The 16,667-nt window shown below is 44.3% G+C and overlaps 1 protein-coding gene across 1 annotated transcript in view; it reads right to left on the bottom strand.

Annotated features, from left to right (window-relative positions):
- Window positions 1-12,507: 12,507 nt before the first annotated feature.
- Window positions 12,508-16,667, bottom strand: part of LIN54 (lin-54 DREAM MuvB core complex component) — a 75,570-nt gene continuing 71,410 nt past the window's right edge. Inside the window, exon 14 of the mRNA XM_063458783.1 lies at window positions 12,508-16,572. Within this exon, the coding sequence (XP_063314853.1) occupies window positions 16,371-16,572 (202 nt within the window). The 3' untranslated portion in view covers window positions 12,508-16,370. The remainder of the gene's footprint in view (window positions 16,573-16,667) is intronic.

The following is a 16,667-nucleotide window of genomic DNA, read 5'->3' as shown; positions in this document are numbered from 1 at the left end:
GGGTAGGATTTTAGGAAGACCTTTTCAGGAGAAGAAGCAGAGTGGGTTACCAACGTGCAGGGAGGAATAGGTGCAGCTCTTAAGCAGAGAGTAGGGGCCTCGGCGGGATATACTGGTGAGTTAATGAGGACAGGAGAAGCCTTATGTAGAGACTTGTAAGCAAGCACCAGAAATTTAAATTGAGCCATAAATCTTATGGGAGGCCAGTGTAAGGAGTGACAATGTGGAGGCATGATAAGTGCAGGTGAAAAGGAAGATTAGCCTCACCACCGCAATATAGACTAGAGACAAGCTGGGAATGCACAAGCAGATTGCAGTAGTCAAGGTGATCGATGAGAGCAGCATTGACCACCTTAGCAGCATGCATTATGCAAGCTATGTTTGAGATGGAAGTAGCAGATTTTGGTGTGATTGGACAAGACGGCTTTAAGAGATTGGAGCCAAAGAGAACACCTAGGAAGTGAGCCTTTTGAGGTAGAGCTGATGGTAGGGTCATTGACTTAAAGGGAGACACTAGAGTATCCAAGACTTGTCTTTTTGGAGACTCAATTGCATTAATATGGAATCCATCAAAAAGACAAGATTAACGGAGGGGGCCTATCATTTTATCTTTGGATATGGGGACCCCTAATTTTGAAAACAGGGCTGTGATGCTGGGAACACTGGTGAAATATGAACTTCTATTGATAAGAAGTCCGGGCATATAGTGATGTTAAGCAGAAGCCAACAAAGTGTTTCAGCAAATATGTGAAATATTTTGGTGCTGCTTTTAGAATGTTAGTTTGGTTTAAAAATAGTTTTTTTTTTTTTCTTCTCCACTTAGCACCATGTAAATGCCATAGAGATGGGTGTTTAGGAAGCAGTGTGAAAACGTTAGAGATCGGTTTTACTAAGGCATGCTGACTTTCCTGCTTTTAAAATGTCCTGTATGGCCTTATCCACGGCTATACAATGGAGTGAAAATTCTTCTGATGGAATTAATGAATTCATGCTGGGTGTGGCTACTGAATGTGGAAAGAATCCTCTTTTTGTTACTGAATATGCCTATCTATTCCAATAAATTCGTTTGTCAAAATGCAAAAGGTGGTGATTAAAGGGACCCAGCATGAAACCATTGTCTATATTTCTTTTTGTAGTAGTAAATCTACTGTAAGTGGTTAGTGTAAGGCAGACTGTAGATTATTGCATTCAAAGGTGCCTCTAGGGAATGATATGAGACCTACGTGAAAGTCTTGTGAGAAATCATTGGTGAGAAAATTCACTAAATAAATGGAGGGGTGAGAGGTTAAATAGTATGCCAAATTTTCCTAGTCTTAGCATGCGCTTTGAAACATGACAAAACATACATGTAGCCATCCGTGCTGAAACCACAACAGCCAGCATTAAAGTTATTACACACTTAAAGGGAAACTCCAGTGCCAGGAAAACAATCCGTTTTCCTGGCACTGAAGGGTCCCACCCACCAATCCCCAGTTACCTCCGCGCCGTCTCCTCCTCCGTGCCGCTCCTCTGTATTGCGTCGGCTGGTGGGCGAGACTGATCCCACCCACCGGCCGAGGAGACCTAATACGCATGCACGGCAATGCCACGCATGCGCATTACGTCTCCCCATAGGAAAGCATTGAAAAACAATTTCAATGCTTTCCTATGGGGAAATGAGCGACGCTGGAGATCCTCACACAGCGTGAGGACGTCCAGCGACGCTCTAGCACAGGTTTCCTGTGCTATGAAGGAGGAAGTGGCTGTCTAGTAGACAGCCAATAGAGGTGGAGTTAACCCTGCAAGGTAATTATTGCAGTTTATAGAAAACTGCAATAATTACATTTGCAGGGTTAGGAGTAGTGGGAGTTGGCACCTAGACCACTCCAATGGGCAGAAGTGGTCTGGGTGCCTATAGTGTCCCTTTATGAAACACAAAAGGTCTGCCTAGTTTTTCTCTGAGACATTTTTGTTCTGGATTTTGGGTGGAATTAGAGATTTGTCTTGTGGTAGGTGAGTCAGCTTAATTTAGGCACAAATTGGTGGTATGAGAATTTGATGCGTATATGGTAAATGACAGAGCTTTTGGCCCACAAAGTGACTGCAGAATAGCTCAGTGTCTAATTGGCTCCAAACTGTACGAATGTTAAACTGAGAGAGCTGCTGGAAAAGATTTGGGATAATCATAGAATGTGAAGAATGTATTTATGTCCCAAATCCACCAATTTGTGTAAGTACAGGTCTAGTGTGGGAATGAGGAACAAGTTACATCCCTGTAGATACCAAAGGCGAGCACGAATTCTGATATAGTTCATTTTTAAAATTTAGTCTAGGGTCTCTAGCTTTGAGGATCACAGATACGTTTCTATAGCAATAAGACTTATTCTCAATTAAGTTTTGTTTTGAATATTTTTATTGTTGTCGTAACATATATGCAGGTAGCATCTTTGTGAATAATAAAGCAAAGGTCGCCCACGCAGGGGCGCATGGTTTCGGTACATACATTTGTTTGCATTTCGTCGCCTACGCAGAGGCTAGTTGGTTATTGCAGGTGTGATACAGTAGATATATGCATATTTAGTTGCTCGCATTTGACATCTGTAAGACTTGTAGTGTACCTTTATCGTGATTACACAAGCGAATATGGTTTTGAGTGTTTCAACCCAGTGCATATACATTTTTTGTGGGCCCTGTGTCTTTTTGCTGGTGCGTTGCGTCTTATCTATACCAGGGGTGCCGTAGCAGTGTGCTGATCGTATCTTGCTTCTCTACTGTTAGCATTCGGTCTGTTAGCTCTCTATTTGTGTCTCCTCTGGGGGGCATATATCTGACTTTTAACCTCGTCCTGTTTTGCTCTGGTACGTATACCTGTATATTACCTGTGCTTCTAAGTGTCCGTTGCCTTGTGTAGCTTGGTGTGTTATGGTCGTGCGCGTCTATTTGTGTACCGTATTTGTCATTGTCATAGGTGTGGTTTTTAGGTTTACTTACCTGGGGTGCGCCAGTGTGTGGTATAGAGTATCTCAATGGTTCGTGTGCACTTGGCGTTGAGTATCTCTAGGTTCTGCTGCGTTGTAGCCTGCTTGGAGGTCTGGTTTTCATTGCGCGTGTGTGCCGAATTTGTATCTCTGCCACTAAGGCATACTGTTTCAGCCCATGGTGATACCATGGTGTGGCTCGTCTATTAGTGTGGTTAATTCAGTTCCTGTGTGTTTTTTCCTGTTTGGTTGTGTTGACATCGTGTTCTGATGGGTGTTCGGTGTGTGGTGCCTGTTTTTTTTTTTTTTTTTTTCTTGTCATCTCTTTGTGTCTGGTTTGAAGGGTCTTGGTTAGGTGTGTGTGTGTGTGTGTGTGTGTGGCATTGCAAACTTTTGGTTTTGTGTCTCCTGTGTGTGTTCTTCCCTCCTATGCTGACTGCGGTGTTGCCCAACTCTGTGTCTCAACTGTCCATGAGTCTATTTTGGGTCGGGTTTCTGGTGGCGCTGTGTAGGGCTGTATCGTTCATACAGTGTCTCCTGTTAGTCATGTTAAGTGGGGGTGTCCTGTTAAGGTCTTTCGGTCTTGTTTAGCTTCTGTGTCTGTCCTTTGAGGTGTGTTAATGAGTTTGGTTGGGGAGTGGGGGCCTATGTGTTTCCACCCCCTGCCGCTGCCCCCGTCCGCCGCACCCCTCTGTCCCCCGCCCGGTTCCCCGATCACCATCTCTTTTCTCCCGTCCTTTCTGGCTACTGCGGGGCCAGGTGTCGTTGAAAGTCATTTGATGTGGTTATTCGGTCCCTGTGTTTCGGAGTGTTTGCCTTTATATCTTCGTATGTTTCTACCTCTTCCACCCATCTCGATATCGGGGGTATGTTTGCCTGCTTCCAATAGATGGGGATGATCGCTTTGGCTGCGTTCAGCAACCGCGGTATTACGGATCTAATGTATGTCTGCGTGGCCATGCTGGTGTGATGGAGGAGAAAGACGGCTGGGAGCATCTCGTCCGTTAAATCGTGTATTATGTCTCTAACTGTGTCCCAGAAGGGCCTGAGCCGTGAGCATGCCCACCAGATATGTAGAAATGTGCCTGTTTCCTCCCCGCATCTCCAGCAGGTGTCTGGTATGTCTGGGTTCCTGACGTGAAGTGCCGTCGGTGTCAGATACCATCTGGTGAGTATCTTGTAAGAGTGTTCTTGCAGGCGTGCTGAGCTTGGTGTTTTTTGTACCGGGGTGATGCACTTGTCCCAGTCCGCTTCTGACATGGTCTCGTCAAGGTCTTCTTCCCAGTTCCTTATGCAGGGCGGTGCCAATAGGTACCTACTGGTGACCAGTATTGTGTATATCTGTGAGATGGCTTGGGGTGTTTCCGTGTCTTGCATACAAAGGTGTTCGAATTGTGTAGTTTCACTCAACAGGGATGGATCTGGCGTATTGGGAGATTTGTGCTCTAGCCAGTGTGTGTGAAAAAGTGAGTGGTCTGTCCGGGAAGAGTTCTGTTAACGGACGAATGTCGAACGGGTGCACGAGGATGTCTACCATGCGAGGAATTGCTGGGCCCAGTGTGGTCTCCCGCTGGGGAGTCTGGGTTGCCTCTTAGTGGCAGCAGCGGGCCTGGATCTGTAGTCAGGTATTGTTTTGGGCCCTGTCTGTGCCAGATCCTCATGGTTGCTGCCACGAAGGGGTTGGTGATGCGTTTGCGTATGTACGCCGCCGCGGGTATCCAAGGCAGTGTCCGGAGGTCACAGTTGATGGTATCGGATTCCAGTTGGGTCCATGGTTTTGTGCCGCTGGCTACCGTCCAGCTGATGACTCGTGTAAGGTGTGCTGCATGATAGTATTTTTCAAAGTCAGGGAGCGCCAGGCCCCCTCGGAGTTATCAATTAAGTTTTGTATACATATTAATATGGACACGAGGTTTACATCTTTCCCTTCTATGATGTCTTTCCTGACTACAGGGGGGATTCGATGGGATGGAGTTATTATTTTACAAGATGAAATATTACTCTGGGAGTTTGCTTGGGTGGGGTTTAGTATTGTGTACTTTGTGAGTCTATCATTTATTGACTGGATTGATGACATTATAGATGTCATCATGGTATGCATCTCCATAAGGCTGTCCTGGCTGTTTCGTTGTGAGCTGGTGCTAGGCCTGGGCATGCCTGGTTGAGATATCATCAGCCGCTATAGTTCTGCCTTTCTTACAGTAGAGGAGAAAGGAATACCTCTGCGTCTGAGTTCCGCTGCTATTTTTTAGATAGTCCAAGACCTCAGTGAACCCGGTGTAGCAGGTTCCTGAATTTCTTCAGGGTACTAGGTCTACCAGGGGTCTGGCTGGAGTGTGGGGGAGAGACAACTCATCTCCTTGTTCTGATATGGGTGACATACTACGAATAAATAAATGTCAGATTATAGTGTGAATTAGATTAGAGACAAACCTTTCTCTTTGTATATTTATGTTATAGTGGAACTGATCTAACTCTTGCCAGGTGGCAAATTTACCGACAAACCAGGATGGAGATGCTCTACCTATGATTTGGACCACGCATGGGCAACCGAACGTTGGGGCAAGGTGTTGGTCTCTCAGTAGTGATGTCGCGAACATGAAATTTTCCGTTCGCGAACGGCGAACGCGAACTTCCGCAAATGTTCGCGAACCGGGCAAACCGCCATAGACTTCAATAGGCAGGCGAATTTTAAAACCCACAGGGACTCTTTTTGGCCACAATAGTGATGGAAAAGTTGTTTCAAGGGGACTAACACCTGGACTGTGGCATGCCGGAGGGGGATCCATGGCAAAACTCCCATGGAAAATTACATAGTTGATGCAGAGTCTGGTTTTAATCCATAAAGGGCATAAATCACCTAACATTTCTAAATTGTTCGGAATAACGTGCTTTAAAACATCAGGTATGATGTTGTATCGATCAGGTAGTGTAAGGGTTACGCGCGCTTCACAGTGACAGACCAAACTCCCCGTTTAACACACCACAAACAACCGCAAACTCCCCATTTGCACAAGGCTGGATACCAAGCTAGCCATGTCCCGTTCCTTATCCTCACTGATGTCATTGAAGGTCTCTTCCTCCACCCAGCCACGTACAACACCAAGGGTCCCCGAAAGGTGACAACAAGCCTGCTGTTTGGTCTTCCACCTCCTCAAAGCCATCTTCCTCCTCTCTCTGCGTTGCCTCTCACAAATTTTTGGAACGCCTCAGACTCCACCAGCGTGTATGGTAAAAGCTACCGGGCTAAGAGTTCAGACAAGCCAGCTGTCAGATGTCAAAAGGCCCCTGAGGCACATGCAGAGAGACGAGAGGCACTGGACCGGACCCGCAAGACGGACCGACCAGGCCCAGCAGCCGAAAACGCCAGGGCCGACCCAGAGCCCTGTCGGACTACAAACCCCTCACAGGATGCTACAGCCCCTTCTGCAGGTACGAGACCGGACCGGCATCCTTACCAAGCACTGCAGTGCTGCTCCATGTGCCCACCTCAGACCCAGGCCCCGAACGGGCATAGGATGACTGGGCAGTACCATGACTTTGGAGGGCCAGCACCGGGCTTTATGGACTCTAGCCCACCAGGAGGCTACAGGACTCACCCACTGAATAGCATTGGCAACAATACCCGGCAATCTATGGCTCCTGAATAGCATTGGCAACAATACCCGGCAATCTATGGCTCCTGAATAGCAGTCGCAGAGATACAGCACCCACAGACTGGTGATCCTTAAAGTGTAGCTAAAGCCACTTCGTCTATAGACAGTCAACAATGCATAGTCTCAGAGCGGTTGATCACGATTCATACTAGGATGTCTTCCATGTTTTAGTGCAAACTAGTCTAACTACTAATATAATTGAAACATGCTACTTTTATTCATGCCAGACAACCATTCAAGCCAGACTAACAAACATGCCAGGGTCAATCAAAGTTAACCACCTCAGATAGTAACATGGCTCCCTCTATATACAGTGTAAACATGGCTCCTCTCTATATACAGAGTAACATGGCTCCCCTCTATATACAGAGTAACATGGCTCCCCTCTATTTACAGTGTAAACATGGCTCCTCTCTATATACAGAGTAACATGGCTTCCCTCTATATACCGTGTAAACATGGCTCCCCTCTATATACAGTGTAAACATGGCTCCCCTCTATATACCGTGTAAACATGGCTCCCTCTATATACAGAGTAACATGGCTCCCCTCTATATACCGTGTAAACATGGCTACCTTTATATACAGAGTAACATGGCTCCTGAGCTGCGGGTGGGGACCCTATAAAAGAATAATGGGGGGGGAACCTACTGTCCTCCCCCCCCTATGCGGTGGGTGGGGGCCCTAAAAAACAATAGGGGGGGACCTACAGTCCCCCCCGGCCCCCACCCCTGAGTGGCGGGTGGGGGCCCTATAAAAGAATAATGGGGGGACCTACTGTGCTCCCCCCCGGCCCCCACCCCTGCGCGGCGGGTGGGGGCCCTAAGTTACAATAAGGGGGGGACCTACTGTTCTCCCCCCGGCCCCCACCCCTGAGCGGCGGGTGGGGGCCCTACATGAAAATCCTCCCCCCCCTCCATCAAAGGTGACTGGGGGTCCCCAAGCCCCTAGACACCCACCCCCCCACCCAAATAAAAAAAAAAGCTCCTACTTACCCCCTCACCCTAAAAAATAGTGAGGGGGGGGAATAAAATTACTACCCTGTAAAGTAAAATTCAACGTCTTCTTTTCTCTAAAATCTTCATTTTTCAGCCCCAAAAAAGGCCAAATAAAAAGCCATCATACCCGTCAAACTTAAAAATAAAATAAAAAACCTGAGCGCAAAAAAAAATTAATCCATCTTCACCCATGGAGGGCTCCGTGCAGACTAGGGTAATAACATATACCCTATTGTTACAATTGTTACTTGAAAAGCATGAGGAATGCCGTTGGGGTACCACATTGTTATACCTCCATGAACTACAAGAATAAAGAATAAAAAAAATAAAATAGAAAAATAATAAAAAATAAAAAAAAATGTATGCAGCTTCCAAATGAATCTAAAATGGATGCTGTCCAGGAGGAGGGAGGGTCTGCTGCTGATTGGCTGGAATGTGTCTGCTGACTGTGAGGTACAGGGTCAAAGTTTACTCAATGATGACGAATAGGGGGAGGACCGAACATCGCATATGTTCGCCGTCCGCGGCGGATGCGAACACGCGATATTCGCCAGCAAACCGTTCAGGACATCTTTATTGCCGTGCCATTTTCCTTTGTGGCATTATAAACATATGTCCTCCCTATCAGTCCAAAGACTCTTATTAGGAGGCACTATAGTGTTGTAATAAGACATTGTATTCCTCACACTGTAGAATCCCTTTAATGATCTATAAAATAATGTCAAAGAAGTCAATAACTAAAGCTAAATCCCTATACATCCTACATGACAATAACAATACAACATTTATAAGAAAAATTAGTATGAGGAAGACATATGTGTATTCTTAAATCTATAGTGCCCTAGTCACCATTTAGGTGAATAGTGAACCCATGCAAAAGTTAAAAATTAACGCCTCGAGAGTTAACTTATTTTCCATGCTGCACTGCTATGTCCCCAACTCCAAGACCGAGATCATTGATGAAAAAAAGCATTGGGTATTTAATATGCATGAGTGGCAAAATACCGCACTGCATCAGATGGTACCTCGGAGGCCTCTTGGTAGAAAAAGTGGAATTTCACTATTTCATTGAAACGCCTCTGTTGGCTGTCATATTTGGTGCAAAGAAAACGTGGCTCTTCTTGCACAACAGCAATATTTTCAGCTGCAGAGTTAAAAGCGTTAAAAGAGTTATACATTTTCCTTAAGGGCATATATAAAAGCATCTCACACCATATTAAAATGCAATACAATGAAAGGAAAGACTAGATATGGGATATAAATCCAAAAGTAAAGTGTTTGTATTTTTTGCTCTGTGTGGGTTGTTTATATAAAATTCAGTTACTGTATTTACCTGGCACCGCACAAACTCACAATTCAATACATTGTAGACACTGTTGCAATTTTCTGTTTATCACAGGGTAAGTTATGCTCAGGATGAGTTGTTTTTACCAGCGAGGTGTGGTTGCTATGGTGGAAACTTACACATGGCGTTTCTGTGCTTTACCAGCCAGTGGTTAATCTGTGCTGAACAGAATGGATGCCTTCGTTTCCCCTCAATAAGTGATGTCGCGAACATAACATTTTTGGTTCGCGAACGCGAACTTCCGCAAATGTTCGCGAACAGGCGAACCGCCATAGACTTCAATAGGCAGGCAAATTTTAAAACCCACAGGGACTCTTTCTGGCCACAATAGTGATGGAAAAGTTGTTTCAAGGGGACTAACACCTGGACTGTGGCATGCCGGAGGGGGATCCATGGCAAAACTCCCATGGAAAATGACATAGTTGATGCATGTCCTCCCCCCCCTGAGCGGTGGGTGGGGGCCCCAGATAAGAATGGTTGGGGGCGGACCTACCGTCCTCCCCCCGGCCCCCACCCCTGAGCGGTGGGTGGGGGCCCTAAAAAAACAATAAGGGGGGTACCTACTATCCCCCCCGGCCCCCACCCCTGAGCGGTGTGGGGGGGGGGACCTAGATAAGAATGGTGGGGGGGGACCTACTGTCCTCCCCCCCGGCCCTCACCCCTGAGCGGTGGGTGGGGGCCCTAAAAAAAAAACAATAAGAGGGGAGGACCTACTGTCTTCCCCCCCTGAGCGGTGGGTGGGGGCCCTAAATAAGAATGGTGGGGGGGACCTACCGTCCTCCCCCCCGTCCCCCACCCCTGAGCGGTGGGTGGGGGCCCTAAAAAAAATCAATAAGGGGGGGGACCTACTGTCCTCCTCCCCTGGCCCCCACCCCTGAGCGGTGGGTGGGGGCCCTAAATAAAGAGGGGGGGGACCTACTGTCCTCTCCCCGGCCCCCACCCCTAAGCAGTGGGTGGGGGGGACCTACCGTCCTCCCCCCGGCCCCCACTACTGAGCGGTGGGTGGGGGCCCTAAATAAACAATAAGGGGGGACCTACTGCCCCCGGCCCCCACCCCTGAGCGTCGGGTGGGGGCCCTAAATGAAAATCCCCCCCCAGTCAAGGTGACTAGGGGTCCCAAGCCCCTAGTCGCCCCCCGACCCAAATCAAACTATCCCCTACCTACTCCCCTCACATAAAAATAGTGAGGGGGGAATAAAATAACTAACCTGTAAAAAAAAAATTAAACTTACCATTTGTCGTCTTCTTTTTTCTAAAATCTTCATTTTTAAGCCCCAAAAAAGGCCAAATAAAAAGCCATCATATCCGACGAACCAAAAATAAAATAAAAAACCAGAGCGCAAAAAAATAATCCATCTTCACCCATGGAGGGCTCCGCACAGACTGAGCTATGCAATTAGGCTAAGAACACTCTGATTGGTGTGTTTAAGCCAATCAGAGTGCTCTTTGTCATTTTACACAGCGTGGGAAAGTTCTTTGGAATTTTCCCACGCTGTGTAAAATGACACACAGCACTGTGATTGGATGGCTTGAAAACCATACAATCACAGTGTTCTGTGTCATTTTACACAGCGTGGGAAAGTTTTCCCCCCGCCCTGCGTAGCTCAGTCTGCGCGGAACCCTCCATCGGTGAAGATTCGGGTTTTTTCTTTTTCGTAAGGTTTTTTTTTGCGCTCGGGTTTTATATTTTATTTTAAGTTCAACGGGTATGATGGCTTTTTATTTGGCCTTTTTTGGGGGCTGAAAAATGAAGATTTTTTTTTTTTTTACAGGTTAGTTATTTTATTCCCCCCTCACTATTTTTAGGGTGAGGGGGGTAGGTAGGGAATAGTTTGTTTTGGGTGGGGGGGTGACTAGGGGCTTGGGACCCCTAGTCACCTTGATTGGGGGGGGGGGATTTCATTTAGGGTTCCCACCCGCCGCTCAGGGGTGGGGGCCGGGGGGAGGACGGTAGGTCCCCCCCCACCATTCTTATCTAGGGCCCCCACCCACTGCTCAGGGGTGGGGTCCGGGGGGAGGACAGTTGGTGTGTGTCTGCCCCCTGTTGAATTAGGAGAGTTCGAGGTAGCCGCCAGCGGTACCCAACCTTGTGGCGTTGAAGCAGGGAAGTTAGCGGTCGGAGCGACCGACGCCAGGCTAAGGTGCCACTGGATAAGTCCGCGAAGAACGTTAGCTCCATGGATTCAAATAGGAGAGGCGTTTTTCCTCGCAGAGCCGTGAGTATTGTAGCTTTTTCTCGGCCATTTCGGAACGTTAGTATGACGTCCCTGGTGGCTGTGGCTGGTGCCTTTGCGGGCTTGGGAATCCGAAAGAGGTCTGCAGGGTTGATCTCTTTGGCTTGCCTGGTCGGCAGGATGGTTGTAATCAGGCGTTTTATGACTTGTGGCAGCTCATTGTCCGGCACTGCCTCAGAGACCCCTCTAATCTTCAGGTTGTGTCTTCGTCTGGAGTCCTCTTGTGCTGCGGAGCGGTTTTCTAGTTTCTGGGTCTGTATTTGGAGGTCGTGCACTGCCTGTTGCAACGCTGTGATGCTCTGTGCTTGAGCTTGTGTGGATCCCTCAAGCGTGCCGATGCGGCCTGTCAGACCCTGTAAGTCGTTTCGCAGGGCCGTTACATCCGCGAGGATATTTCTCTGCAGGTCCGCTAAAAGTGTCTTGAGGATTGCCGTGGTTACCGGCTCAGAATCTGCTCCCTTTTTGTTATGTTTAGGTGTTTGCATTGGGGCAGGAGCAGGTAGGTGTTCCTCATCTGCGTCCTCAGACAGGTCCTCCGAAAAGTCGGAGCAACCGCCATGGAGAGCCGCCATGTTGGGCCCACAGGCGTAGCTTGCTTGCCGCCACATTTCCCCGATCGTTAGCCCTGGGGTGGGCTTGCCCGGTACAGTTTTTTTTTTTTTTCGTCCCATGTAGTCTCGGGGACCTTTCCTGCCGATTAAGGGTGAGGGGGTGTGGGCCAGTCGTTAAATTTTCCCGGGTCGATTTTCTATATTTTAAAATTAAGTTGTATTTGTCATAAAAAGGGATACCCTTTTAATTTATCAACATGCCAAACTGACAATACAAATCTTGACAGTAAGCAATTGTTTACAAATGATAGAGAAAAGGACAAACTGCAATTATGACAAACAAGGGTTGAACCTAAGCTTGAGATTCTGATTAACTTCTTACCATCTGAATACCAAATTGATCAGTCAGGTTTGCCAAATTCTTAATGCAGAATTCTAGCCATTTTTGGCTTCAATGTTCAGTTAGTAAAACGACGGTGCTGGATAAGCCGGCATTTGCAAAAAAATAAAAACAGCGATCCCAAAGGCAAACCCCAAGCATCCAACCATTTTGTAGCAATAACACTGAAATCACCATTTATGATCAATAATTGGACGTGTACAAGAATACAAGAAAACATTACTATAGAATAGTATAAATGTTTATTTCTTCTGATTTATCTGACTTTGTACAATATAGAAAGAATCTTTTAATAGTCCTAGTAAATATAAATTTTGTCTGTTATTCTACTTTTAGATGTAAACGGATCTAGGGGAAAAAATAAAATCACTGTCACCCAAGCATTTTAATAAAAATAAAAATATAAAAAAAAAATTAGGTTGAACAAACTCAAATCCACAAACCCACAATTCTCATTCAGCGGTTTGATGCAAATGCATACAAAATAGACTGCTTACATTACATAAAAAAAAAGCAAGCTTAATACTTTAAAAGATGTAACTCATCAAACTGCACTGCCCCTAGAGCAAAGATTCTGTTGTCCTGGTAAACACTGCCCCTCCAAATGCAATTTTCAGACTATATCACAGCAGCAACAGCTTGATGAATTGTAGATTATTAATATATATTTTTTCAATCTTGAAACCTTGGGAAAGCCATTTCATTGCACCTTTTTTTCCCCCCAATTTCTTTCGTTTTTACAAGCCAGAACAGAGTTTTAGTTTCATTGTACATAATCTACAATTGAAGACAAAAATTCACATTTTCCTGCACAAAAATATAAATACACATCACAAAAAGGTGCAAAAGAATAGCAAAGCAATATGTACAACATCGACAGCTCCTATTCACCAAAACGTAAAAGTGGTGGTGGTGGTGGGGGAGTACACAAACTTTGAAATTGGACTACAGAAATTACGTAATTCGATTTTGTCTACTTTGACTAATTTACATTTATACATTATTACTGGACAGTGAACACTATATACAAGTTACTGCACTGAAAACATATTAAAAAGGTTTTTTATTCTAACTGCGCCAATTCCCTTTTAAACAGGCTGATTGATGTTTGCCGAGAGAGTGCAGTAAGGCCAGTTTGCCTCAAAGGCAATTTTTGACACCTAACATTTTAACATTAGGCATGTTATTTGCTTTAGTAAGTACATGCAAAAAAACCCAAAACAAATGCTTCTTTAAGAATTGGGTTACATAAAGTGCTGGTTTTAAGAACAGGGACCCAGCTGTGGTTAGGGGCTCTGATCTGATGGAGTGTGGTGGGGAATTTAGATCTCCATATTGCAGCTTGGTGTGATGTACATGATCACAGTCTAGTGCAGGGACAAGCAACCTTCGGCACTCCAGATGTTGTGGACTAAATACACCATAATGCTGGCTAAGCATCGTGGGTGGTGTATTCCAAAACATCTGGAGTGCCGAAGGTTGCCTATGCCTGGTCTAGTGGAATCCTGGAAATAAAGTTCTATCCTAGAACCCACTATACCAAACATTGAACACAACGTGAGGAAGCAGTAATGTGGAAATCTTAGGATGTCAAATTCTCTGATCTCAGAAAATCACCTTCTCAGTAAGCCTTCTTGCTGCAAGGAAAGATTAGTCAACAAGAAGAGTGTTTGCCAAACATCTGGAAGAATCCAAGAGTATGTATATTAAAGAAGTTAAATTGTATACCAGGACTCCAAAATACCTTTATAGGTCAAACTGTACCCCCTCCTGAATGAAGTTCAACTCCCATTCCTGACAATAGCTTACAGTCCAACCCAGCTCAAGATGGGGAATCTTCATTAAGAGAAGCTTCTTCCACATGCCCAAGATTTGTCAGAAAGCATTTTTAAATGGTGAAATCTAAAACTGACCAACTACTGTTAAAAGGTTTCTATTTTTGAAAAGGACATTCATTTTCCACCCAGTTTTTACATTTAAAATCTTGCTGGAGCTGTAAAGAAACCATTTACTTTTTATCTGAGCATATAGTGAATTTCAACCATTTTTTACAATTCTGTAACCAGAATATGCCACACTTTAAAATCACTAATGTGCTGTTATACGGTGAAGTTCTATTAATTCTGTATATTAAGGATGCAATAGATCAGTGCCAGTAAAACAGATTTGGGTGCATGGACCAGGAAGAAAAGGCCAAAGTATTATCTGTATTGCGGTTTTTGAAGATGAAAGTCCAAGTATGGACTAGACGAAATGGGAAGTAAATAAACCAATATATTTTCCATTGCATGAAAAGCTGCATCATTTCTTTAAGCAACTGTGTTTTAATATACATTTAAAGTGACTGTTGCCTGCCATTCTCTTTATATAATTAAGTTTAAAATTATATTAAATGTATGCATAAGACACAGTAAAGTTATCTTTAGTTATGACTTTAGTATCTCAACATATTTTAGGGATGAGGATGCCAGGCTAGGATGAGAAGGGGACAAGTTGCTGCTCAAAACATATCATGCCAGTAGCCAAAGTCAGGAATTTCATCAAATTGATTAACTCAATGTTTTAAATGCCAAAAAGTTGAGAAGATCAAATGTCTAACTCCCTGACATTGCCGAGTACCCAGAGGAAGTCCATGTTGGCTATATTTATTATGTATATACACAAAACCTGATTAAGAGATGAATAAAAGATAAGCACACTCTATAGGGGTTTTATAAAAACTTAAAAGTGGGAAAATATTCAAGAAAAGATCATTTACACAATGTGATTAGAACATTATCCTCCCCACGTTGGGCTAAGTATAGTTTAACCCAGTGGTTCCCAAACTGTGTCGCGGTGCCCTGTGGCGCGGCAAGATATTTTCCCGGTGCTATAATCAAAGCACCGGGATCTGTGCCTCCCTCTCCCCTGCAGGCTCAGCAGGACCGGATCTCCCTCACTGGCCCGCTAGCAGTGTAATGCCGCAGCGCTGTACATGTATACAACCTAGACATTTATTTAAATGTTTTTTTTTTTACTAGGGACGCCTTGGAAAAATATTGAAATATTAAGGGCGCCTTGAACCTAAAAAGTTTGGGAGCCACTGGTTTAACCTATAGAACTGGTTTAACCCCCCCTCCCCCCCCCAATTTATCAGGCTGAAATGATAACCATATATGTCCACCTAATCGCTTACAAGGACAGTAAAACAGATCACTGAAGAAATGAGATGCAAACCACGGTATGAGTGACCCAGAAATATTATTTTCAGATATCCATTCCCATAGAATAATTATTAGAAAACTGTCTGAGACATACCATCGCAATATCTATGTCCTCCTATGTTATTTGCAATTTTAGTAACCTCTGTAAAAAAATATATTTTTTTATATTTATATAGTCACTAAAACAAAAACAAGTTCACATATTTTTAGTTTGCTAAGCCCGGATTGGAATATGATCAGGAACAATAATACAAAACAGATTGCTAGTAAGAAGCGGACATGCAAGGGCAGTGAAACGACCAACCGAGAAGTCGGCGACCTCTGGTTAAAAAAAGGGGTTCCTGTTCGCACTTGCCTACATTTTAAAAATATATGTCCTTTCACATATTCTACATGTGATTATTTTTTTAACTTATTTGATAAGTTTCAGGAGTTTAGTATCCTACTTAAAATAGCCCGTATTAAAATCTTCCATTTAAATAAACAAAAATAATTAAAAAAAAAAAAAAAAAAAACACACCTCTTTACATCACTAAATTATCTGGAGATCAAAGTTATGCACAATGCCTTTTTTTTCTTTATACAAAACCTCCAAAGGTATATTTTGTGTCTCCCTAACTAGACAAATGCACAAAATTAATAATGGCCAGACTAGAACGAAAAACTGGGGAGAAATAAATAAAATATTACAACTACACAACAAGCAAAGCGGGAGGTGAACACAAAACCCCAAAATATAAATTCACCGTTAAGGTATCGTCATATGTACAGGATTTGGGAGTGTGTTAACTATTGAATTTAAAAGGTAATTTTCCATAAAATTACATCTTCTATCTTATGTACAATGTAGAAAGTCACTTTAAAACCAGCACCATTTAGTAATTCTGTGACATCTTCTGGACAGAGTAAAGGCTGGAGTCCTCAATTCATCTCTGGCAGTAAGTCTATGCATTAAATCCCATGCCACCTGCATAGCCAAAAGAAGTTCTGATTTTTTTTCCTGTTTTTCCGTGCTGAAAGTTACACTTAGCAACTCATTGGGCAAGGGTCACTTTTTGCTTTGCCGGCAGAATTAATCACTCGCATTAGACAGCGTCCAAACTCCTCTAGGATCATTCTTTCAGTTGCGGCCGGGGTTTTAGATTGTTTCTCTGCCTGTTCGGCTTGGGCGAGGAGGCATTCACAAGTGGCTTCAGCAACTTCCTTTGTGATGAATGTGAAGGGGAGCCTAAAAAAAACCCCAAAACATTTGTTCAAATTAATGTATATAGAAAAAATTACAAGTCTAGTATTACTATTGAATTGCATTTTGAACTAACCAGG

This window comes from Pelobates fuscus, chromosome 6 (assembly GCF_036172605.1).
Source record: "Pelobates fuscus isolate aPelFus1 chromosome 6, aPelFus1.pri, whole genome shotgun sequence".
NCBI lineage: Eukaryota > Metazoa > Chordata > Amphibia > Anura > Pelobatidae > Pelobates > Pelobates fuscus.
This window is presented reverse-complemented; position numbering and strand designations above follow the sequence as displayed.